General features: G+C 37.5%; 1 protein-coding gene across 4 annotated transcripts in view; it reads left to right on the forward strand.

The window, feature by feature from the left end:
• ZYX (zyxin) overlaps positions 1-25,258 on the forward strand; it is a 1,199,731-nt gene that overhangs the window by 1,166,200 nt on the left and 8,273 nt on the right. For all 4 annotated transcript variants that reach the window (XM_044079859.1, XM_044079861.1, XM_044079858.1 and 1 more), the window contains one exon: positions 10,621-10,741. In XM_044079859.1, coding sequence (XP_043935794.1) covers positions 10,621-10,741 — 121 coding nt within the window. The remainder of the gene's footprint in view (positions 1-10,620; positions 10,742-25,258) is intronic.

Raw genomic sequence — 25,258 nt, forward strand, 5'->3', positions numbered from 1 at the left:
AGTACAGTTGTGTACACTTACCATAAATGTAGATGTTAGAGTGTATTCACTGTTGTAGTCCTGGTTACCCTCCCTCCAGCCCCCTGACTTCTCTTGGCTCTACCTTTCCTCCTTGTTTTAAGCTTTCTGGTGTATTTGGTTTTTGATGGAGGTGTAACATAACATATAGTTGCTTCCCATTGTGGGGGCACCTGACATCTGGGGCAAGAAAAACTGATGTAATGGCGTCTGCTGCATGTTGTATACTCCTGACAACCTGACGTCTTGGAAGAAGAGACTGCATCCGACGCAGGAATCCAAGACTCTGGTATTCAGACCGGCTGAGGGCTACCTGCAGGCAGATAACCCAAATGTAATGACTGCAACAGTGAATACACTCGAACATCTACATTTATGGTAAGTGTACACAACTGCACTTTCTGCATCTCTGCTGTACCACTTTTGTGCTAGTACTTCTTTAAATGGCTTTCTTTCACTTATCACATTTGTCAGCACTGTTATCTGTAAACAATGTATCAGTGAGTTCAAATGTGGAGACACAGTCAACAAAGTGGGACTCAAAATGCTGCAAGGTCAGTGTGCATAATCATTAGCAGATCTGCTGTAATTTATAATCTTTTTTAACTCTAACCTCATTGGATTAAAGGAAAGGAATGAGACTGTAATGTACAGTATTTCTGGAGCGGACGTAACTTCAATGTGCTATTATTACCTCCTGTCTATGTCAAGAGTAAGGGTTACCAGGATTCCTGAGACTTGTACAACAGCTGAACCCCAGACACTGCATATTTTGAGATAGTATACCTTTTAACTGCAGAAAAAAAAATCCTGAAATGACATGCTTAAGTAAAAAAAAAAAAAATGCATCTATTTAATTATTTCAGAAAAATAGTAATAAAATATATAACCTTAAATCGTGATTAAGATGCCATTTAAACAATTAAATTCTATCATTGCATAAAATAAATAATTTAAAAAATTTCAGAATGGCCAAGGAGTATACCTGACTACAGTGATGAATTAAATCAAGCTCCCCCAGTCTGGATGTGGTTGTGTGATTTATTTATTTATTTATTTTTGTTGTTATGTGTATGCTCATTTTTCACCTTTTCTTCCTCCACTTGTAGAATGCTACTAGAATACTGCGGGAAAATTCAGAAGCTTTACATTGACTATAAAGATGTTTCACATGTATGCTTTAAGGTATATATAGTATATATATGATTGTATTATGTTCATGATATAATCTAGTTTGTTGCTGTACTCTGCCTATTAGTGCAGTCTCCTCCAACTTTAAATGCCTGTGCTTTGTTGTAAATGTGACAATATTGCTGGCTTAGTCTAACGTTTCGTTGTGCTTGTCATCTTTTCACCTTGGCGTGATAGTTCATTCCAGTAGCTGGCCTGTCTGTTGCATTGTATATTGCTGCTGTAGTCTTCATTAATTTTGCATTGTTTGATCCATGTCCTGACTCTTGTAACATGCATTCTTACAAGAGCAAGCTAATTTACTTGTTGGTAATTTTCTACCTGGAGTTCCAGTGAAAATGAGTCTGGGCAAGTTAAATGGCCCAATTAAACCAGTTAGAATATAGTAATAGTTAATAAATGGCAGATCACTAAAATATGAGACACATTCATTATGGTTATTCAGTTGGTTAACAAAACAAAAACCTCAGCAGATTCAAAGGTGTTAATAAATATCAAATAGAACCATAAAAACACACTGTCATGTCATCCAGTAGAAATGTCCAAAAACATTTTAACAACAAATTTCAATAAAGTAAAATAGTTGAATGTTTTCATTATTAAGTGTCAGACTTGATCAGAACATAAGCAGTCCCAGATATTTAAACTTTAAGAACCCATCATGTGATCAGGAAGTAGATTGACAACACATCCTTCCAAGTAATCACCAAGTTGTATAGTACTATAAATTGCCAGAAATAACGCACAAAACAAAGTCAAATGAAAATGTTTGCACCTTTACATTTGAAGGGTAGCAGATTTCATTCTTAACGCACTTGCTATATTAACATTCTCACTTGAGACCTGAAAAAGTTGTTGCTTCATTTCTGAGTTGCCATGGTAACTCCCAAAATTCCAGTTTATTTTTCCAGTCACCCCTTGCAGCAAGTGTACGAAACAGATACATACATGTTTTGGAGCAAAATTAGAATGCTTAGTAAGAGCATTTCTCGTATCGCCCTTTAATATGCAAAAGGATTTTGATATATTCTTGTTCTAATGCTTTGCCCTTTCGATTCTCAGAGTGTCTGCTGTGTGACGACATGCGTGAATGGGCATTCCTTCGTTGAAGGTTGTGCGTTAGGCCCAGCAAGCCAGCACGTAAAACTCTACTGCCAATCATTAGCGGACTGGAGTTCTGCTGTGGCGACCCCTAACTGGGAAAAGCTGAAAGACACAAACAAAGATTTATTTTCTGGAAGACTGTAAGGGATATTGTTAGACTTTGTAGTAAGCATTCCAGAAAAGTTAACTGGGAGTGGAGCTTTAAAATTACTTGTGTGCAAATATCAGTTATTCACACCTTTTTGCCCTTTGAAATGATGTCGCGGTGGTCTTTGCCTGTTAACCTTTGACTTTGAGAGCCTCTACATATAATACATACGTATGTATATGTGTATATGTACATGTGTATGTATGTGTATATATATATATATATATATATATGTGTGTGTGTGTGTATACATATATATATATATATATATATATATATATATATATATATATATATATATATATATATATGTGTGTGTGTATATATATATATATATATATATATATATATATATATATATATAAGCTATGTAAGTGACTGGGATAAATGCATCCTTTCATTTTGGGATGAAATGATTTTATGCATGTATATGAAAGTGAAAACTGTTTTTTGTCACATTCCTTGTATTTTTGTTGCAATCAGATTTTGCTGTAGGATTAGCTGCAGTGCATTAATGCCAAGGGTGGAGTGAAGTTTGAGCAAGTATAGCAGATTTCTCTCACAAAAGTTAATAAGTGCATCATAATCCTTAAATATAGGACTTAGCCTTTTGAAATATGAACAATCCAACCACTTTTTTACCTATATAATTAACTGTAGTGTCCTGCACACTCTTCTAATAAGCATTATTCAGTTTCACTCTGACCGTAACGTAAATGGAGATGTAACCATGTTTGTAGTAGTAGTAGTTCATGTTTCCAAATTGTTTTCCCCAACTAATCTGCCAAATCATGTGTTTAAGGAGTCACTTATTGGATGTAGACGTGAGTGCATACTTGAACAACAGAAGGTTTTAGCATTTGTATGACTGGCAGTCAGGTGTTCACAGTTTAGCACAGTGATAGACCACTGCAGTTACAGTTTTAGATGTTCTTCATCTCACATTGCTGCAGTCCTGACTATTGGGTAGTCCGCTGTCCCAGTCGGCCCGAATACCAAAGTATAAGGCTGACGTCGGTCAGAGGCGCATTAGACTGACGTCAGGACGTCAGAGTACAAATGCGCATGACCGACGTCATTTCCTCAGTCTTTTTTGCCGCATGGTCCGATGCAGAAGCAGTTTTGCGAGTGCAGGTTGGCGTTCTGAGATTTTCCGAAGTCGGAGTTTCAGACCGAATCCAAGTTGGCTAAGTACCCCGTTGGGGAATATTTTGGTTTTTTCTTGCCTCAGTATTTTACCGGATGTCAGAAAAGTGAATAACTGTATTTCTTGTGGGAAACAGATACCTCATAGGGATTACCATACCTTGTGTATACCTTGCTTAGGGCCTGAGCACGACGTTGTTGGCTGTCGCTCTTGTGCTAGATTTAACAAACGCACTATTAAGAGAAGATTAGATTGTGCCAGGTTAGTTTTGGGAAGCGGTGTAATTATAAAATGCCGCCGGATGCTCCGGCGCCGCTTCAAAAAAGCGCAAGGACAAAACAGCTAAGCCTAGGCTGGAAGAACCGTCCGTACCGGACGTCGGTTCTTTAGAGGGCTCGGTGGAGCCAGAGGTTCAGCCAGAAATATCTTTGGAATCCCAGGGAGAGACTTTATTGCTGCAAGATGTGACCTCTCAGGAGGTAGGCCAGGCGGAAGGGGCTTCTCAGGTAGCTGTTCTTCCCTCCCTTCCTAAGGTGGTTAGGCCCTCCCCTGCTGTTTCCAAGGCTTCTCCCAGGGGCAGGCCAGGTTTTGTTTCAGGTGTTACCCCTAGTTCTTCAGGGTCTGTACCTAAGAAGCATATGCTTAAGATGGCAGAAGATTTGATTACAATGATTAGAGGTTCTATGCCCCCTCCTGATAAGAGGCCTAGGGTGGAACCTGAGCTTGGAAGTTTTGAGCAGTATTCGGATGCTTCTGAGTCTTCGGCTGAAGACTTGCAGGAGTATTCTCCTTACTCTGATTCTGATGTAGATGATTCTACTCCTTCTGCTTCTCCTCCTGAGGATTTTTCTTTTTCAGAGACTCTTCATTCTATGCGGGAGCATTTTAAATGGGAAGGTCAGGATTTCTCTGATTCCAGGAAAAGGCTTGGAGAATTTTTATTTCTACCTCAGCATAGGCCTTTAGCTATTCCTCCTGTTCTGAATGTGGTGGAAGATGTTTTTGCAGAGGCTTCTCTGAATCCTGATTCTTTGCCCCGCTCCAGTGAAACCGTATAGCTATTATAAGGTGCCTGAGTCTCATAAGCATCTCTTTAAGAGTCCTAGGGCAGACCCAGAAACTGTTTCTCAGGGGCCTAAAGGTGTTAAAGCTTCTGTTGTTAAAAATCCTGTTCCTCCAGATAAAGAGGCAAGGGCTTTGGATAGATGGGGAAAGAAAGTGTATACTTCTTCCACTTTAGCCATGAGGGCTTTGAATTGCCAGTTTCATATGTTGAAATACCAAAATTATCTCCTTTCACAATTAAAGTCTAAGGTAGATGCTCTGGCGGAAGGTATTGAGTGTAAAGAGTTGCAGGATTTGGTTCATGTTTCTGAACAGGTGGGTAAGCATTCTTTGCAATGTGGTTTTGATGCTGTACAGGCCTCTTCGAGGGTGGCTGCTACGGGTTCTGTTCTTCGCAGGCACGCCTGGCTGAGGGATCAGAATTTGGCTGAGCATGTTAAGACAAGGATTTTAGATGCTCCTTTACAATCTGATGTGTTGTTTGGTTCGCCTGTGGAAGCAGTTCTAAAGAAAATGGAAGACAAGGCTAAGTCTATGCAGACTGTTAAAGATTTTTTGCAGGTTCAGCCTCCAAAGTTTAGTAGAAATTGGCCTACTAAGGGGTGGACATATCCTGCTTATGATTCCCAGTCTAGGGGTAGGTCTAGACGTGGTAGGGGCAGAGCTCAGGGTTCTTTTAGGCCTAGAACAGGGAGTTCACCTGCTCAGTCTTCTGGTGAGGGCAGGGGTCAGTCCTTTCGTAAGCAGACCCAATGACCTGCCTTTTCAGCTGCCAGATTCTTCTCGGCTGGCAGCACCTTTGGGAGGAAGGTTGGCACTTTTAAGAGAAAACTGGAGTTTAATTACCCAAGACAGATGGGTATTGGATATCATTTACCACGGTTACAGGTTTTATTTCCATACCTTGCCTCCTTTCAAAGGCATACCAGACATTCCTCCTCAACAAAGAAAAGAGGCACAAACAAATTTCTCTGTTGCTCCAAATAGGGGCCATTCAACCGGTTCCTGTGCCAGAAAGGGGCCTAGGATTTTATTCACGCCTGTTCCTAGTACCAAAAAAGGGGAACACGTGGAGACCAATTTTGGATTTATCTATCCTCAACACTTATCTGGACATTCCCAAGTTCAAAATGTTGACGTTACAACAGCTTTTACCTCTGCTGGGCAAAGATCACTGGATGGTAACTTTGGATCTCAAGGAAGCTTACCTTCATGTTCCTATCAGACTGGTTTGCAGGAAGTATCTGCGTTTTCTAGCTGGAAATTTTCATTATCAGTTCTCTGCATTGCCCTTTGGCTTATCTACTGCGCCCAGAGTATTCACAAAAGTTCTGGCTCCAGTGATAGCTTTCTTCAGGCTAAAAGGAATACAAATCTATCCTTATTTGGACGACTGCCTGATTCTGGCTCAAGAAAGGGATGTGCTTCTTCAGCATTTGGAATATGTGATAGCAGTGCTAAGATGCCTAGGGTATTCTGTGAACGAAATAAAGTCCAGTCTAGTACCCTCTCAAGACATGTGCTTTCTGGGTGTGAGACTGAATACAGCAACCCAGATGGCCTTTTTAACCCCGGACAAACAAAAGAATCTTTCTTTACTTCCATCAACTATCTCATCAGTCCGGGCTGACTGCAAGGACAGTCCTTCAAGCCTTAGGGTTCATGGCATCTTGTATTCTGGTGCTTCCCAATGCCAAACTGCATATGAGGAAGCTGCAATGGTATCTCAAAAATTTATGGACACAGCACTGCCAGGATTTGGACACTGTCATTCCAATAATACCTTGCATTCAAAAGGAATTTTTGTGGTGGGCTCAGGAATGTCACCTAAACAAGGGACTCTCTGTGACCCGGCCAGAGGCGAGTCAGATTTTAACGACAGATGCCTCAGACACAGCTTGGGGAGCTCATCTGAATGGAAAGTGGATACAAGACAAGTGGCCTGCCAGACTACAGCATCTACATATCAACATGAAGGAGATGTTGGCAGTCCAGTTTGCATTAATGGCCTTCAAGGATTTACTTCTTCCAGGACAGGTGTTGATTCTGACAGACAACACAACTGTCATGTGGTACATCAACAAGCAAGGGGGAACACATTCTTATCCTCTATGCAGGCAAGCAATGATTTTGTGGGAGACTGCTCTCAGTTTGCAACTGAATCTTCAAGCAAGGTTTCTGCCAGGAGCACAGAACTCCTTAGCAGATGTGTTAAGCAGGCAAATCATGGATCCCCACGAGTGGAAACTGGATCTTCATGTATTTCAGACATTGACAGTGTCCTGGGGAACTCCAGACATAGATCTGTTCGCTTCTCCACTAAACCACCAACTGCCAAAGTTTTGCACGAAAAGGTTTCATCACACAGCCTGGAAAGTGGATGCTCTTTCTTTCAGTTGGAAAAATCTTCATGTGTATGCCTTTCCACCTCTGCCTCTCCTCCCAAAGGTACTCCTGAAGGTCAGACAAGACAAGCCAAGGATGATTTTAATAGCTCCAGATTGGCCTCGGCAGCATTGGTACCCATTGCTGAGGAGTCTGGTAAGGAAGCCTCCTTGGCCCTTACCTTTGATTCCACACCTATTGTCTCAGAAGGACGGGCATCTACTCAATGTCAAGCTTCACTCTCTTCATCTAACAGCCTGGCATATTCTGTTTTGAGCCATAGCAGGTCTCAGCTTCCTCAACAAGTTTTGAATGTGATTATGGAAGCCAGACGACCTAGTACAAGGAAAGTGTACGCAGGAAAATGGAAGAGATTTTTATTTTGGTGTGCAGCAAAGGATTTGGATGTTTCTGAGCCAAATTTGAGTGTGGCTCTTCAATATCTTACTGAGTTATTGGACAAAGGTTTGTCTTTCTCTTCCATTAAGATTCATGCTGCAGCAATTTCAGCTCACTATGATTGTGACCCACCATTGTTTTCTCATCCTTTGTTCAAGCAATTTCTTAGAGGGGCAAAGAATATAAGACCCCCACGTAGAGCTCCTACTCCTGCTTGGGACCTCAATTTTGTGTTGGAGAAACTCACTCTACAACCTTTTGAGCCTGCAGCTACTGCTGAATTGAAATATTTGTCATGGAAGACTGCATCTTTGTTGGCCATTACCTCTGCAAGAAGGGTGTCTGAATTGCAGGCCCTTATGGCAGTTGAGCCTTTCTTGATTTTCCATAAGGATAGGGTAACTTTACGTACTAATCCTTCCTTTATGCCTAAAGTGGTTTCTAGTGTGGCTTTAAACCAGACTATTCATTTGCCTACTTTTTATGCAGATCCCCAAAATAAGGGGGAAAAGATTTTGCATACTTTAGATGTACACAGGCAGTTGCGTTATTATTTAAGCAGGACTAAGGATTTCAGGCAGTCTCAGCAGTTGTTTGTTTCTTTTGCTTTGTGTTCTCAGGGCAAGCCTGTGTCAAAACAAACTATTTCTAAGTGGATTGGGTTTTGCATTGCTTTCTGTTACTCCCATCATGGCAAAGAGATTCCAGCTGGGATTAGACCTCATTCCACTAGGGCTACTGCCACTTCTACAGCATTTCTAAGGGGGGTGGCAACTAAGGATATTTTAGAGGCAGCTACTTGGAGTTCAGTGCATACATTCTCTAAGCATTACCACCTTTCTCTCTACTCTAAATCTAGGGCTGGTTTTGCCACTGCTATTTTACAGGGCATGTTGTCAGCTCCTGCTTCTTTGTGATTTGCCATCCTCCCTTACCTCTGCTTTGGGATTCTACCCAATAGTCAGGACTGCAGCAATGTGAGATGAAGAACATAGTACAGTTTTGTACCTACCATAAATGTAGATGTTCGAAGATCCACATTGCTGCAGTCCAATTTTCCCTCCCTCCTTCCCCTCTGTGTTTAGGGGTGGTTGTGTGGGTGGGATTGTTGTACCTTTCTTACTTTGTATATATTGTATATATAGTTGGTACAGGGGTGTTTGGTGTGTTGTTGTTTTTTGGTTTGGCCTTATCTTTTTAGGGTCTTCTGACATCTGGGGCAAGAAAAGACTGAGGAAATGACGTCGGTCATGCGCATTTGTACTCTGACGTCCTGACGTCAGTCTAATGCGCCTCTGACCGACGTCAGCCTTATACTTTGGTATTCAGGCCGACTGGGACAGCGGACTACCCAATAGTCAGGACTGCAGCAATGTGGATCTTCGAACATCTACATTTATGGTAGGTACAAAACTGTACTTTATATGGTGCCCCAGTTCACTGGAGGGAGGAGGACTAAGTTTTTGAGGGATTTAATGCAGAGAGGTATTCTATGATTGAATGCATCTGGCATGGCAGCACTCCTCTACAGAGTTTCCCCTCTATTCATTCTGTGAATTGCGACCAGGTTGTCTGGTTATCTTTTACATGCCACCAGACTGTGCATCCTACCCATCTCTAAGGTTAGTGTGGTACACAGGATTGGAGTGTACCAGACAGCCAGCTCTGCTACATACAAACAGCTTGGCTTGTTAAGTTATGGCCTTAACCCCCTTCCCTTGCAAGGTGACATCTGTTTTGGCTTGGTGAGCAATTACGCATGTCCTAGGAAGAATAACCACCACATGCCCTTGACAGACACGCCTCCAAGGCTACCCAATCCTTCCAGCCCAGCAGTCCCCTCATATCCAAACCTTTGCTAGGGCAATAACAGACCACACCTAACACCACCACAATCCCTCCCCTCCCAGGATAGGTGTGCTTCCTCACCTATTCCACTAATCAAACTCTAGTTACCTGGGTCATACTAAAGGTTTAATCCCTGTATGCAACTTGTTGAGGCTTATGCTCTCATTTAACAATTACTCAATCAATACAGTTTGGCTAGATTCCATCTAGAAAGTTGACTTTCGAAATGTTCATGCTCATTACTATAAAACAAAAGTAGACAGTCATAATCTCACCTGTCATTTGTATTGTAAGGTCACCCATTCTCAGGAAAGGGAAATGCCTTTTCCTCTGAGAATGTGCAACCAAAGACAGAAAATAACAAAATATCAGGATTGTGGGGGTGCAGGGGACTCACCACCTACTGCAAAATTGTGTGTCTGTGTGTGTGTCTGTCTGTGGGTTCCACTTCATTTATGATTGTCAACTTTTCTCATCATCAATATACTCAACATGTTATTACTGACTTCCCTACTTTAGAGGTGTTTGACCACACAATAAGAGAAGAATATTTTTTTTCTATTAGGACTTTGACTTTTTTGAAGCTAAGCTTATCAAATGCAGTTTGGCATGTTAATCCTATTTGAGTTATGGTTTGTCTTAGGTCATTAAATCCTTCCTATGTAAATGTCTCAATCTCTCAGAATTGCGTATTAAGAAGTTGGGGTGCAGAGGAACTTCCCTTCATGGGCAGGCAGCATGGTGGGCACTGCCAAGAGGAAATAGGTTCATAGGTGTATACTAGACAAACGCCCACTAGGACTGTAATGAGCCTACCTGTGTGTGTGTCTGTGTGTGTGTGTAGTAAAGTGTATATTTTTTTAATTCAGGTGCTTGTTAGGTGCTGAAGTGTGGTTCCTCAAACTTTTCATTATGTTGAAAAAAGCTGCATTTAAGTAAACTGCATATTTTATTCTCAACACAGAGATGTTTTTCCGATGAGTACAATGCACAACTATAAATCTTGATGCCTGATTATGACTTGTACTTTGCCTGGTTTATCACTGTATTTCGTCCAAGTCACAGATCCTCTTTAAGCTTTAATACACTGTAGTTGTACTCATGAGAGAGCATTGTTTATAATGTATGCATCTTCTAATCTAAAAAACTTAGTGTCAGAATAATATAAAATTCCTCATTCCTTGTACATCAGCAAGGTGCAGAATGAGTATAGATGAGATGTTAAAACAGATGGTGCAGTCTTTATTCAAATGTTGTCATGTACTGTTGCAGTAGCTTGCTTCACTTATTGTCAAACTGTATTTCCTTTGTCTAGGAGGTATGCCCCTCGTTGTTCAGTGTGCAATGACCCAATTATGCCTGAACCTGGAAAGGAGGAAACTGTCCGTGTTGTGGCCCTGGAGAAGAATTTCCACATGAAGTGTTATAAGTGTGAGGTATGAATTTGATGGGATTCCTATTTTGGGGAGAGAAGATTGTTTTTTGAGTAAACTACCCATTGCAAACTATGAGTTAACAGTTGTTATATAAAGCATGAATACTTTGATTCATGATAGTGGGATGGACTCAACAGATTACTATGTTCATGAATCGAAATCCCCAAGAAGAAGACAATTGACCTTAATTATTTTACTGTGTCTTATCTTTATGCTTGACGATGTCAAGCAGAAACCTGAAACAGTATTGTTAGTGCTCTAAAGTGCAATGACTAATGTGTGATAGATGTCCTTATAAAGACTGAGATTACTCTTAGAGAATTCTTCTGACTTCAAGCTGCAGTGATCTCATATTTAGTATATTTAAGTAGTGGGGGTGTGGTGTACAGCTTCCATTTTTAAGGATATAGAGAAGCCGAGCAGTTACTGTTCACGACATTATTGCATATATAGTGGATATAAAAAGTGTACACACCCCTGTTAAAATGCTATTTTTTGTGATATAAAAAATGAGACCACAACAAATCATTTCAAAACTTTTCCCATCTTTAATGTGACCTACAACCTGTACAATTCAATAAACAAACAAATCTTTTAGGGGAAAAATATAAAAAATAAAAAACGTAAAATAAGCTGATTGCATAAAAGTGCACACCCTTAAACTAATACTTTGTTGAAGCACCTTTTAATTTATTTATAGCATTCAGTCTTCTTGGGTAGGAGTCTATCAGCATGGCATATCTTGACTTGGCAATATTTGCCCACTCTTCCTTGCAAAAGCACTCCAAATCTGTCAGATTGCAAGGGCATCTCTTGCGTACAAACCCTCTTCAGGTCACCCCACAGATTTTCTATTGGATGTAGGTCTGGGCTCTGGCTGGGCCATTCCAAAATTTTATTTTTTTTTCTGTTGAAGCCATTCTTTCGTTTTGGATATATGCTTGGGGTCATTGTTGTGTTGAAAGGTGAAATTCCTCTTCAGCTTTGTAGCAGACACCTGAAGGTTTTGGGCCAAAAGTGACTAGTAGTTGAAACTATTAATTCCCTCAATTTCAACTAAAGCCACAGTTCCAGCTGAAGAAAAGCAACCCCAAAGCATGATACTGCACCACCATGCTTCACCGTGGGATGGTGTTCTATTGGTTTTTAGAATTGTGGCCAAAAAGATGAAACTTGGTCTCATCAGACCATAACACATTTTCCCACATGCTTTTGGGAGACTTGGTGTATTGTTTTGCAAATTTTAGCCAGGCCTGGATGTTTTTCCGTGTAAGAAAAGGCTTCCATCTTGCAACCCTACCCCATAGCCCAGACATATGGAGAATATGGGAGATTGTTGTAACATGTAGTCCACAACCAGTACTTGCCAGAAATTCCTGTATCTCCTTCAGTGTTGCTGTAGGACTCTTGGCAGCTTCCCTGACCAGTTTTTGTCTTGTCTTTTCTTCATACCAGTTCTTTGCAACATTGCTGTTGTCCCATATTTTCTCCACTTTTTGATGACTGTCTTCACTGTGTTCCATGGTATATCCAATGCTGTGGAAATTTTTTTTGTACACTTCTGACTGATGCTTTTCAACAATGTGATCCTTTTGATGCTTTGTAAGCTCTCTGTAAACCATGGCTTTTGCTGTAGCAGACAACTGAGTAAATGTCAGGAAAATCCTACTAGGACAGCTGAACTTTATTTGGGGTTAGACTCCCTTTAATTGATGGCAGGTGTATACCCAAGAAGACTCGGTGCTGTAATTAAATCAAAAGGTGCTTCAATAAGGTGGAACCTAGATGGCCAACTGAGAGCAGTGAATTTTGAGAGCTCCATAAACTAGTATAATAATATAGGAACATTTTATTGTTTTCAAGTTTAAAATGTCTAAAATCTATAGATAAACTACTAAACTGCATAAATATCAGTTTTGGTGGAGATGTACAAACATTTTCCTGTCAAGTAACTTGGAGATGTATTGAGTCACTGAATATGAACAACTCAAGGAATTCTCATCCAGATGCTGCTTTGAAAAAAGAACTGCAATTGATGACATCTACCTTACAGGAACATTCTTTGAAGATGGATGGCTTTAAAAATGACTTAGAAAACCTTAAATTAAATTCTCAAAAACATACTGATACTCTTAAGGAGCTATTACAGCAACACCATACAAAAATAACAAACTAATAGAGACTTCTCTAAATGACATTGAAGGGAGACTCGGAGGAAGAATTCCAACAATAATTTCTTCTTAAACAAAGTACATGGCTGCTTAACAAAATAGATGACTTGGGGAAAGGAGAAACAACATAAGGATCTTTGGTCTGCCTGAAAACACTGAAGGAGAAGACATTATTTCATTCTTAACCTGGATTTTTAGACTTGAAAGAGGGACTTTCATTTGGAACTGAACGGGGACATAGAGCACTGAGGAAACCTGCTTCTAACTCAAATACTCCACCTAGATCCATAGTTATAAAATTTCATTCATTTCTGGACAAGGAACTAATATTAAAATCTGCTTGGAGAAAATCACCCTTAAAATACAATCAAAGCCTGATAAGGTTTGACGACTATTATTCTTCCAAAATACTAGAACAAAGGAAAAAAGTCTGGCCAATAATAAAACTACTGAAACAAAACAACATTAAAGCACAGCTGGCCTTTCCAGCCAAGATAAAAATACTTTTTGCCATTGAGATGAAAACCTTTAATGACTTAGAAGAAGCTACTATATTCATCAAAAACAACAATATAGTGTCTATCCCAGATGAAATGGTATGGATGGCTCCTACTCTTAAAAGAATAAAAGAAACACATCCTTGGACCGATGCTAGAAAGAAGAAGAAAAAAAAACTGATTCCAAGATAGCTGTACCAAACAAATGTACAGCTACATCTCTCAAAGTATCATCTGATATGATACATCACTTGTCATCTGTTTTTATTTAAAAAAAGAGGTATTCTTTTGAGAAACAGTAATGATTTTTTCAGAATGTTCAGAATCCAATAATTCTTCACAAACAAAGCTAGGTCAAGATGGGTTAGTATTTACATTAAATATAAGCCAAACTAAGCAACACATAATACAAACGTAGACGTTTCCATTTCCCTGCTTGAACTCAATGAATACTTATCTTGTTCATTTTTCATTGATTTTACTTGTAATAATATAAGTAATTAATTAATTCAACGAGGTACCATTCATCAGAGTTCAGACTCAAATGTAACAAATTATCATATATAATATTAACAGTAGAGCATTTTGAAAAAAAAAATGCTGTCATGGAGACTGACTTCTTCAGTTAAAGTAGGATTTAGAAATGTCATTTATATCCTGGTCAGAATAGAAGTCGCAAGCTCTTAGTACAAATGTCATCATTATTCTGTCTAAATATAGATATCATCAGTTATGGCAAGTATCACAGCTGCGAGTGCTGTTTGATCAATCCTAATATGGTGTGCATGGATGCAGCTGTGTCTGGCAGCTAGTACAAATGTCATTATTATTCTGTCTAAATATAGTTAAAATCAATTATGACCAGTATCATGTCTTCGAGTGCTGTTTGATTAAGCCTGACATGGTGTATGTGGATGCAGCTGTGTCTGGCAGCTGTTATATGTTGCCGTTTTCGTCTCCGGGAAGCTGTGGTTTGTGGCATGTGATCAAGGTTTACTGATGCTTGTGTATTAGGAAGAGACATTTGGTGTTTTAGCCTGGATCCAGGAGAAGGGGGTGGATAGAACTGGGATTTGGGATATTTTGGCAGAGAATGGTTTGTTTGTACGTCTGCTGAGTGAGAGGTGGGAGGGCTGGAGGAGTGTGTTGTCTCATGTTTTGGTGGCTGTTGCTCTCTGTTCTTTTCCTGACTGCTGCCTCGCTGAAAGGGAGCCTCTGGTATGCAGTACACAGACACACTAACAAAAACAGACACTGACACTCCCAAGTTGCTATGGTACTGGAGACAGAGTGACGATAATGCTTAATGGCTGTAAGGAGCCTCCGAGATGATTCTCGGCAATGACGCTTTTGTTTTTTTTTTTTTTAAAAAAAAAAAAAAATATATATATATATATATATATATATATATATATGTGTGTGTGTGTGTGTGTGTATATATATATATATATATATATATATATATATATATATATATATATATATATATATATATATATATATATATGTGTGTGTGTATATATATATATATATAAAATAAAAGGGCTGTTTTAAACCACATGTACACATATCGTTAGCTCATTGTTGATTCTTGATTTAAAACAAAAAATAAGCTCAATTTTATATTTAAATGTATTTTGATCCGGACACATTAGGGGCTTACATAAGAGTGGAAGTCTGAGTTATTGTGAAAGACTAAGAGCACTTGCTCTTGTGCAGTGTCCTTTGCAGTGGTCTGGGAGGTGAGCTTGCTCGGATTTGTTGGGCATATGGGGATAGCTGATTCTAGGGATGTTTGGGGTTACCGGGAAGTGCTAGAGAATCATCAGATTTCCTTTGTGGAAATATCTGTGGGAATAGAAAGTGTGTTGAGTGGTTCACTGGCAGAGTGGCTACTGCTGGAACAGGTTGGTAAAATGGAACAGGGCAAATATTGGTTTGGATATTAGGAACAGACTGGAAATGCACCACATGAGCTAGTGAATGGTATTCTGGCAAAACTGGATGGGCGTTGTTGCCCGTGCTTGAAGTACTGATATGTGTGTATATAAGGATGGAAATATACTTGCAACAAATAAGAAACTAGAAGGGTCTCATAAATAAGTCTATGGACTATATAAACATGCTTGGAAGGAGGTAATAATAAGAATAAACATTACAGCTTGTGGTCTCTCAAATAACTAAGCAACAGCCAAATAAAAAAAAAAACGCAATAATTATGTAATGTATGATTTAAGTAATTCTAGACATAAAATATATAATCGTCATATAAGATGAAGCAGTCTGCTGAATTCAGATATTAAAGACAGGATTTAATAACATGGGCTTGTGCATAATAACACTACTGTCTTAGCTTGTCATAAATGACATACACTACATTGAACATCAAGGGGAAACATGATTTTCTTTCAATAGCAAGAGATCAAATCTACTGAAATATCTAAAACTTCACAAAGCACAAATTGTCTTCCTTCAAGAAACTCATTTCAAAACAAATGACAATTACAAATGGAATCCTAAGGAATGTATGATATTGAGCAATCCACTTATAAGACAAAGACAAAAGTGGTAACAATTTTATGGAAAACAAATGTGATTATCCCAGAAATCATTTATAAGTATGAAGATAAAGAAGACCTTATGGCATTAGTAGTAGTTAAATATAATATCAGAATGCAGACCCTAGCCAATCTATACTGGTTCCCAGGCATTGGATCAGGAACTGTAAAAAAAATACTTGGATTTCATCTCCAATAATTATAAAGGCAACTTAATATTAGGAGGAGATTTTAACTGTATATTTGATATTTCTGAAACTACGAATAAAAGACCGCTGCGTACATCTGCTGTATCGAAAGCTTTAAACAAGTGGGTAGAATCATTTCATCTTGTAGATGCTTTCAGATTTAAAGAAGGTAAATCTTTTTTGTTTTCCCATCAAGATCAGAGATTTGGTACCCAAACTAGAATAGATAAAATATTTGCTGCCCATGACTTACACTCTAAAATCATTAATTTCTCAATCACTCCCTGACCCTTTTCAGACCATAATTCATTGATAGTAAAACTTCAAAATGGGTACAAACCATTAATCTTTAACTCCAGAATTCCAGCATATATAACTAAAGTTAGAGTTTAAACCCTGGTTATTATCTGAATTACAGTTCTTAAATATTAATTACACCACAGAGATAAAATAATGATGTGGGACTCATTAAATGCTTACATATATGGTAAAACCCTAACTTGGTATAAAAAAAAATCAGAGAATGAGATTCTGAATTATTAGATCTTAATCCAAACTTTTGTCAGTAAAAGCTGAAAAAAATCAAAATCATTTAGAGATGAAAAAGAAAGAAGTATTAAACAATAAATACAATGAAATTCTAACACATAAAACTAGTTTAGCTTTAGAAAAACTAAAAATTAATAGCTTGGCCACTTCTCCCAAATATCTACGTAATTTATCCACAAGAATCAAAATACAATCAAAAGCTAATAACATTAACAGTATATTCCATGAAAAGAAAGGGAAAAATGTCTCTGATATGGGTGACATTCTTGATGCCTATAGAAATCACTATATGGAACATTTCCATAAAGAAAATATACATATCAATCAATTAAATCTAGATGAAAAATGTTCTAATAAAAAAATAGCAGAAAAATTAAAACTAGATCTGCACACACCCATATCCTACAAAGAAATTACAGATACAATAAAAAAGGGTACAAATAATAAAGCTCCAGGTATAGATGGCATAATTATGGAAATATGTAAACTTTTTCCTTCAGAGATCTATCCCTCTTCCATAAATCTCTATTAAAAATTCAGTCACAAGCTTTAATACCACCCTCTTGGAGATATTCTTTAATCACACCAATCCTAAAGGAAAACAAATCCCCAAACCTCTCTACCTCATATAGACCTATATCATTATTAAATAATGACTATAAGATTTTTATGACAATATCAACTAGCTGAATGAAAATACCACTATCCAAAACAATAAATAATGATCAAACTGGATTTTTATATCATAGACACATCCATGACAATATTAAAAAGATAATTTCTCTTGTAGATTGTTACTAAAGAAAATAAAGAAACACTTATAATTGGCTTAGATATAGAGAAAGCCTTTGATTCCCTAAATTGGGACTATTTATTCAAAATTCTGGTGTTATTTGAATTTCCTCTTTCCTTTGTTCATCTACTAAAGAATAAATATACAAATAATTTAGCGTATGTTAAGCTAGGTCCTTTCACCTCTGAATCTATACATATAACAAAGGGTACTAAACAATGATGTCCCATGTCACCATTTCTGTTTGCTTTGGCTATTGAAATATTGGCAAATTTAATAACAATACAAAAATCAAAGGAGTAGATGTTTATGACCAATACATTTCTGAAGTAATGCTCTTTGCTGAAGACATATTATTAACATTATCCAATACAAAAGAGACTTTAGAAGAATTAGATATTTTAACTGACACATTTTACAGGACTTCAAGACTCCATTTCAATAAATCAAAATCAAATTTTTTATTTTTAAATAAAGGTTTGCAGATGAAGGGGAATCACATTCTAGGGAAACAATCTACCTTAAAATATCTAGGAATTGAGTTATGCAAGGATAATAATGAATTAGTCTCAAAAAACTACAATAATATCATCAATACAATTAAAATCTTGACAGGGACAGCAACCGAGGCAGGACCCAAGACTTTGTTAATCAGGCCGACTGAGGGTAACCTGCCAGCAGATTACCCAAATGTAATGACTGCAATAGTGAATACACTCGAACATCTACATTTATGGTAAGTGTGCACAACTGTACTTTTCAAAGAGCTATGCACATAAAATATACAGAGAAATAATTAATTCCTGGGAACAGAAAGGATTTGTTTGTTGGTTTCAGTGTATCAAAGAACTAAAAGTTCTGGATATGCAAACAATAGAAACAGCATACAAATTTCTACAACAAGATTGACTAACTATGCAAAGCATTCTGACATATTCACAAGATTTATGCAGAATAATTAGTAATTCTTCATTTAAAGAAATGCCTAAACTTACAAAATACCTATATGAAATCATATATAATGATTATGACATGGGAAATAGTATTTCGAAATTTTACAAGATATTGATAAATTACAAAACAACACCCAAATCCTCATATTGGAATTATATAACAAAAGGACACTCGTTACAGCTAACTGAAGAAATTAAATCAAATATTTTATTATCAATAAAACATACATCCTTTACACAATACTGGAAAGTTTTTAATTGGAAATGCTTGCACAGAGCATTCTTAACTCCAGGTAGAATTACTAAAATTAATTCTTCCACAAAGGGAATATGTTGGAGGTGTGAGCAAATACACAATGCAGATTGGAATAGCATTTTTTTCGACTGTGTTAAAATTAAGCCATTTTGGAATGGTATTAAAAGCTTTTTACAAGCTTTATTTAATGAATGGTTTAACTTATCTAAAGCTCTAGTATTACTAAATGTGTACGGAGGTCCTCATTTGAATGAGTCAAACATTTAGATTTTATGGACAATACTTGCAATCTCAAGGAAGTTTTCTAACCAGAAGATGGAATACAAACACAATACCGACTTTGGAAGACTTCTACAACCTACTGAAGACCACAGCATTATTGGAAGTTAAAATTAACGAATTAAGGATTCATCCTAAGCCATTTATTAACAATCCATGGAAAAAAGTCTTATTGACACTTTACAATAACTGAACAGATACACTCTGATAACTGGATTGTTATACTTATAACGTTATCGTATATATTGAGCTCTGTTATAGTGTCAGGCTGATGTAAATAGTGTACATAGTTATTTAGATGTTATATACAAATAATATGGAATTTATTCAACTGTATTTGAAAAATAAAAAAATTTTGAGGGAAAAAAGGTGCTTCGGTGAAGTATTAGTTTAAGGGTTTGCACACTTATGCAACCAGCTTATTGTATTTTTTTATTTTTATATTTATTTCCCTAACAGATTTGTTTGTTTTTCAATTGTATTGTACAGGTTATAGGTCACATTAAAGGTGGAAAAAGGTTTGAAATGATTTAGTGTGGTCTTATTTTTTTATATCACAAAAACCTGGCTTTTTAACAGGGGTATGTACACGTTTTATACCCACTGTATGTCATGGAGTCAAGCTAGAGTCCTGCGTTCAAGTATCCTCAGACTGCAAAGACAAGTTTGATGATCTTGTAACAGACTCAACTGTTTTACAGAAACTATGGGTAGTAAAGATACTAAATACCGGGTTATTGTTACTAGTATAACTAGGGTGGAGTGAGGGTGTCAGCCTCCCTGGGTGCAAGGTGCTGGGGGGGGGGCTAATCAGCTCATCAGTAGGTAGTACAATACCTGCATTCATATGCCAGCATCACATATGCAGTCAGAGCTGAAATGCTGTAGCAAGCCACTTACTACATTTGTAGCAAATAGTTTACTATGACTACTGAAAGAACCTTTTTTTGATGAGGAAAATGAAGTTGGAAAATCTTTTTGCTCCACAGCTCTAGGAGCTGCACTGAGCACCAGAACAACTTATTACAGTGGCATCTGGTCAACACTTAAGATTGTGATACAGACAGCAAAGAAGAATATGAAGAATGTGCTACTTTATTCAGGCTGTGCAGGACAATGCATAGTGTAAACACACTTTGCATCAGACATGACATAGCTACACAGGGTAGAAGATGGACAGGCCACACGGTGACAGTTGATTGCAACACTACAATCTGGGATATAATTACAAGAGGTGAAGTTGGTAGCCTCATATTTGGGTAGTTGAGGCGCATCAGGGGTCACATCCTTTAGTGACCAAGGTTGGGGTGCCACTACATGACCATCAGTGGAATCCACTGCAGTAGCTAGCTGTGCTGAAGCTGGATCTGTCTTGTGTGAGGGATGGATGGAAATATAGGACCTTGTTGAAGAACTGCAAAGAAGAATTCAGTGGAGGAGACAACAACAAACATCACTGATCAAGATCTCTGACATAAGACACCCCAGTAATGTCCACCTAGTGACCGGAACGTCCAACATTCATGGACCACAGAACCATTAGAGATGGACTGGATGGCAATCATTGTAAATCACACAGATGCCATAATGTAGGCAGCGTTTACCACCAGTGACCTCAGTAGCTCTGCTGTCTCAATGTGCTGACAGTCTAGGTCACTTTATAATTTCTTTTTAACACCTTTATTGAGTTATCACTGAAGACCTAGACAAACATACATTTATATAAAAGAAAACAAACCATATTAACTTGTTCCCAGTTACAAACATTATACGTTACATATATTGTTTCGTATAATTATCATCAATCCAACATTACCTAAATTGGTCAATTCCTGCCTTCTCTTAAACCTCACTCCTACAGAAAATCATTCTGCATATGTATTGTTCCCACCATACCTCTCAACCTCTTGGAGCAAGAAATCTGGATGAAGCCTTAAAAACGAGGGACAAAGGCCTAAAAATGGGACAATTTTTAAATATTGATCTTAGAGACTTATAAAGAGTGTTGCATTAGCATAACTTTTCTGATGGGTATGTTGTCTGAAGGTCAAATATCTGTCATTATTTTCTGAATTCAATCCTCTATAATTAGCCAGTGATTTACCAGAAAACCAAAATTTTGAGTAACAGATAAATATAAGGCAAAAGCAGGACAGTTGAGAGGTATGGTTCCCACAATTTCCATTTGCTCATACCTTTTCTAAAGATCCCACTTCCAGTTCTTCTACCTCTGTCTCAATATTCAATACTTTAAATGCAGTTGGCTTAGACTTTAATTTCTATTTCCTACTAAATGTTTTTTTTTTTTTTGGCAGCCACTAGAGTTAAACTTGACAAGGCTTACTATGTCTAGCCAATTCAGATACTGTATCCCAGCACACAAAAATAATTTCCTTAGTTACATCCACTTAATCAATATGTCTGACAGAGTACTCTGTTGGGATATTTTAACTCAACCAGCCAACTCATTACACTTCCAAAACATATATTCCCAGTTACCAGTTTCTTCCCCATCACTCCTCCATTTGCCATCTACCTGAGGAAAAATTCTTTGAGGTTTACTTGGGGTATGAAAGTACCTATGCAAACACTTCCAAGCAAAAGTCGTAAATCTTCTAGACTTTGTTACATATTTTGGAATCGTACATATGTCCTCCCATTTGTTTCCTTGTCAGTTGCTTATCCAGTCGGTCTTCCCAAAATGTTCTAACTTCCTCTAATTGATTCATATAGTTATTGTGCAATGTTTTATATGCCATACTAAATATCCCCTTTTTAACAGCAGCTTGTATTCTAGATTCAACTTATACCAGAGCTAGTCTTTCATTTAGGATTCCCATATCCCTTTCTGTTTGCCTATTTTCTGATATCAATCACTGACAGGGAAGGAAATCTATAGCCTGCAGTCCAAATTTCCTCTTGGCCTATTCCCATTCTCTTACCTTTCCCTGTCTAATTATTTGTTCCATTACTTTGGCTCCTTTGCCAGTTTTCTCCAGTAAATTTCAGCATTTTCTTTTTTATTCTCTGTACCCCTAATTGCAGTCATTCCGATTGGCAAAATGTCCTTTCTCCAATATTCTTTATGGCTGTTCTTATTTTCCTTAAGAATCTGCATTCAAAATCCCTCTCTCCCTTTTTTGTTAAACCACACCCCCACCCCCACTTCATCATAATCCCTTTCCACTTTGAATTATAGCATTCTGCCTTTGTTATGTATATCAGCCTTAACTGTGAAGATCTAAAATATCCCTTTGAGGTCAGGTAAACCTAAACCACCTGTTTATCCTTGCCCTCTTCCCGCCTCAAAAAAAAAAAAATCCTTCATCTCTTTATTACTGTGAACAACTTCTCTAATGCCTGACCTCTATGTAAAACTAAAGGGACAAAAATATTTTCACCACTTACATCTTGCTAACCATATCCATAAACAAGAGCTTCCATTTTCTCAGTTTTTGTATTATTTGTTTAATCTCTTCCCACATTTCCTTAGCTGCCATAACAGAATCCTTTTTAGTCCATACTCCTAAGTTCTTCATTTTATCATACCCATATATATATATATATATATATATATATATATATATATATATAATATATATATATATATTATATATGTATATATATATATATGTGTGTGTGTGTGTGTGTGTGTGTGTGTGTATGTGTGTATATGTGTGTGTGTATGTATGTATATATATATATATATATATATATATATATATATATATATATATATATATATTGTGTGTGGGGGGGTGTTGCTGAGTTAATTTGTGTGGATGCATAGTTTACAGCTATAGCCTTTTTTGCTTTAATTTAATTTGTATCATGAAGAATTGAAATGTTCCACAACACTCATTTTCTGTTTGGCATTGTCTGTAAATAAAGCCAGTACCATACCAATTATATCCTTGTATTTTTGAGTCCCTTATTTTCTTTTCCAGTGACTCCTTAAATATAATGGAAATCAAGGGGAAAGAGGACACCCCAGCCTAGTTCCTGGGTGCAGACGCAACTTGTCAGAGAGGAACCGTCCCCCTTTAATTTTTGCCTCTGATCCCTCGTATAGCCTTCTAATTAGCCTTATTTTAAGGGAATGCAAATGTTTCCATTGCCTACTCCTAAAATCCTAGCTTACTCTGTCAAATGCATTTCTCCATTAAGACCCACCAACAGCAGCAGCAGTATTTTCTTACATTCTGCTTCCCTCTTTATCATCATTTTTTCTATTAATGTTGTCAAATGTTTGCCTCACCTGCACAAAACTATATTGAACCATATCTGTCGATTTTGGCAACACCTTTGCCATTGTTTTGGCTATTGTAGACTTAAAAACGTTATAGTCATGATTTAAAATTGAAATGGGGCGTATACGAAGCTGGATATCATCAGTCTTTACTGTCTTTAGGTATTATACATCTTTCTTCCAGGATGTTGGTGCTTCCCCTCCTTTTAAAATACTGTTAAGCAAAACCTTTCAGATCTTTCAATTGTGTGTCTGCTTGCATTTCAAACTTCCAATAGAATAAAATCTATTCCTGGAGACTTTTCTGCAGGTAGATTATACGTCACCATTTTTATGCCATTTCCTCCTATCTTAACTGTTACGTAAGTGAAGATTAGAGGTAGATGAAGCTCAACAATTAAGTCTTCCATAATTTATTTTAGTACTCTTTTTGATTTCCACATTTCTCTGCTTTATATAAATTCACATAAAATGTCCAAAATATCTTTAATACCTCTACAGGATCTCTGATTATTTTTCTTATTCTATGTTTGGCAACAACCTCTTCTACTTTCTGTTGCCTGAGTCATTGTGTCAAAAGTTTTTGTGCTCTGGAGTACACAGTTGCTTCTACACTCTTTCATATTATCCAGGTACTCCCTTATTTTCTCTTTAGCACTCTGCAATTCCTCTTATTCTGCAATACTTTAAACTTTGTCAGCCCCTCTAAATAATTCTTGTTACTTCTTAACCATATCTCTTTTAATTTAATTTCTACCCTATTTTAACTCCACTTTCATTTTATCCCACTCACTATGATTTCTGAAGAAATTTCTATCTACCTTAATAATTATCAAATAATTCCACTGCCCATAATTCCTGTCTTTTTAACAAGCATGTGGAGAAAGGCTAGGCTCTCATTTTTATTCTATTACATTGCATTTTTGTCTTTGTTATTGGTGCATGATCTGAAAAAGTTATTGGATGCGTGTTGAAGCTGTCCGTTAAATGCTCATGTTTCTTTTATTACATGCTCGTGTTTCTTTAAAATTTAATTTGTATGGTCTATCTCAATTATTGTACTATGGGGAATATGTAAATTCTCGGAGTTTCTTTTACTGAATTCACATCTTCTGTACCAACTATTTTCATAATTTTCTTCAGAAATCTACTCTGTTTTGCTATATTTTCCATGGCCACCTACAGGGAGCGGTTAGGAGGGTAGGGGCCTGAATCTTCACAGGGCCAGGAAACTGGCCTTTTCTCAATTAACTGATTCTCATCTCCAGGAATGCAAACATCTGATTAAGCCAATGAATATGAATGAATATCCCAGAAGATTCTTGCCAAGATCTGTGATGTCTGGCTCTTACCCTTGTTGAAATGAATGCGCTGACGGGGCAAAGGGGCACAGGTACAGGATCCACTGGGCAGATTCCAGAGAGAACTCAAAAAGCCTACATGATGAATAATCATTTCTGTGCCCTGTCTCCATGAAATTCAGTAACAAATGTTTGTTCTGCTGACACCTGATGTGTACTTGACCTAGACCTTCACAAACACTACAACTGGACATGCCATATTCTTTATATAATAATATTAGGAGTTCGCACACGGAACTGCAGTGTTACTGCCCAACTTGCTCCCTTTTCATTCTAATCACTCTCTGTTTAGTTGTGGTTCATGCTTTCTTTAATAGAGTCCAGCCTCTCTTATTTACAGCTGCTTGAAAATCATTTACTTGTGTTGGGTTCTGAATATGTGCCAGCTCAGTCATCAGTTGTCACTTGCCTTGCATTCACAACCTGAGGTAGGTCTGGACTTATCTGTGTTCTTTGTATGTTGTGGAGTTTTTTTGAAGGACCTTTCCTCTTTTGTATATTTGTCATATATGCTAAAAGTAGTGCCTTTGGTGGCTAGTAACTAAGGAATAGTATGGACCAACTTCCATTTGTGCACAGCATATAGCTTTATAGATGTCAGCATGAATAATCTAACAAAACAAGATAAAGCCGTGACTACGGCTCAGGAGACCTGGATTTGAT

This window comes from Protopterus annectens, chromosome 8.part0 (genome assembly GCF_019279795.1).
Source record: "Protopterus annectens isolate FY-2018-M chromosome 8.part0, PAN1.0, whole genome shotgun sequence".
In the NCBI taxonomy this organism is placed as follows: Eukaryota; Metazoa; Chordata; order Ceratodontiformes; family Protopteridae; genus Protopterus; species Protopterus annectens.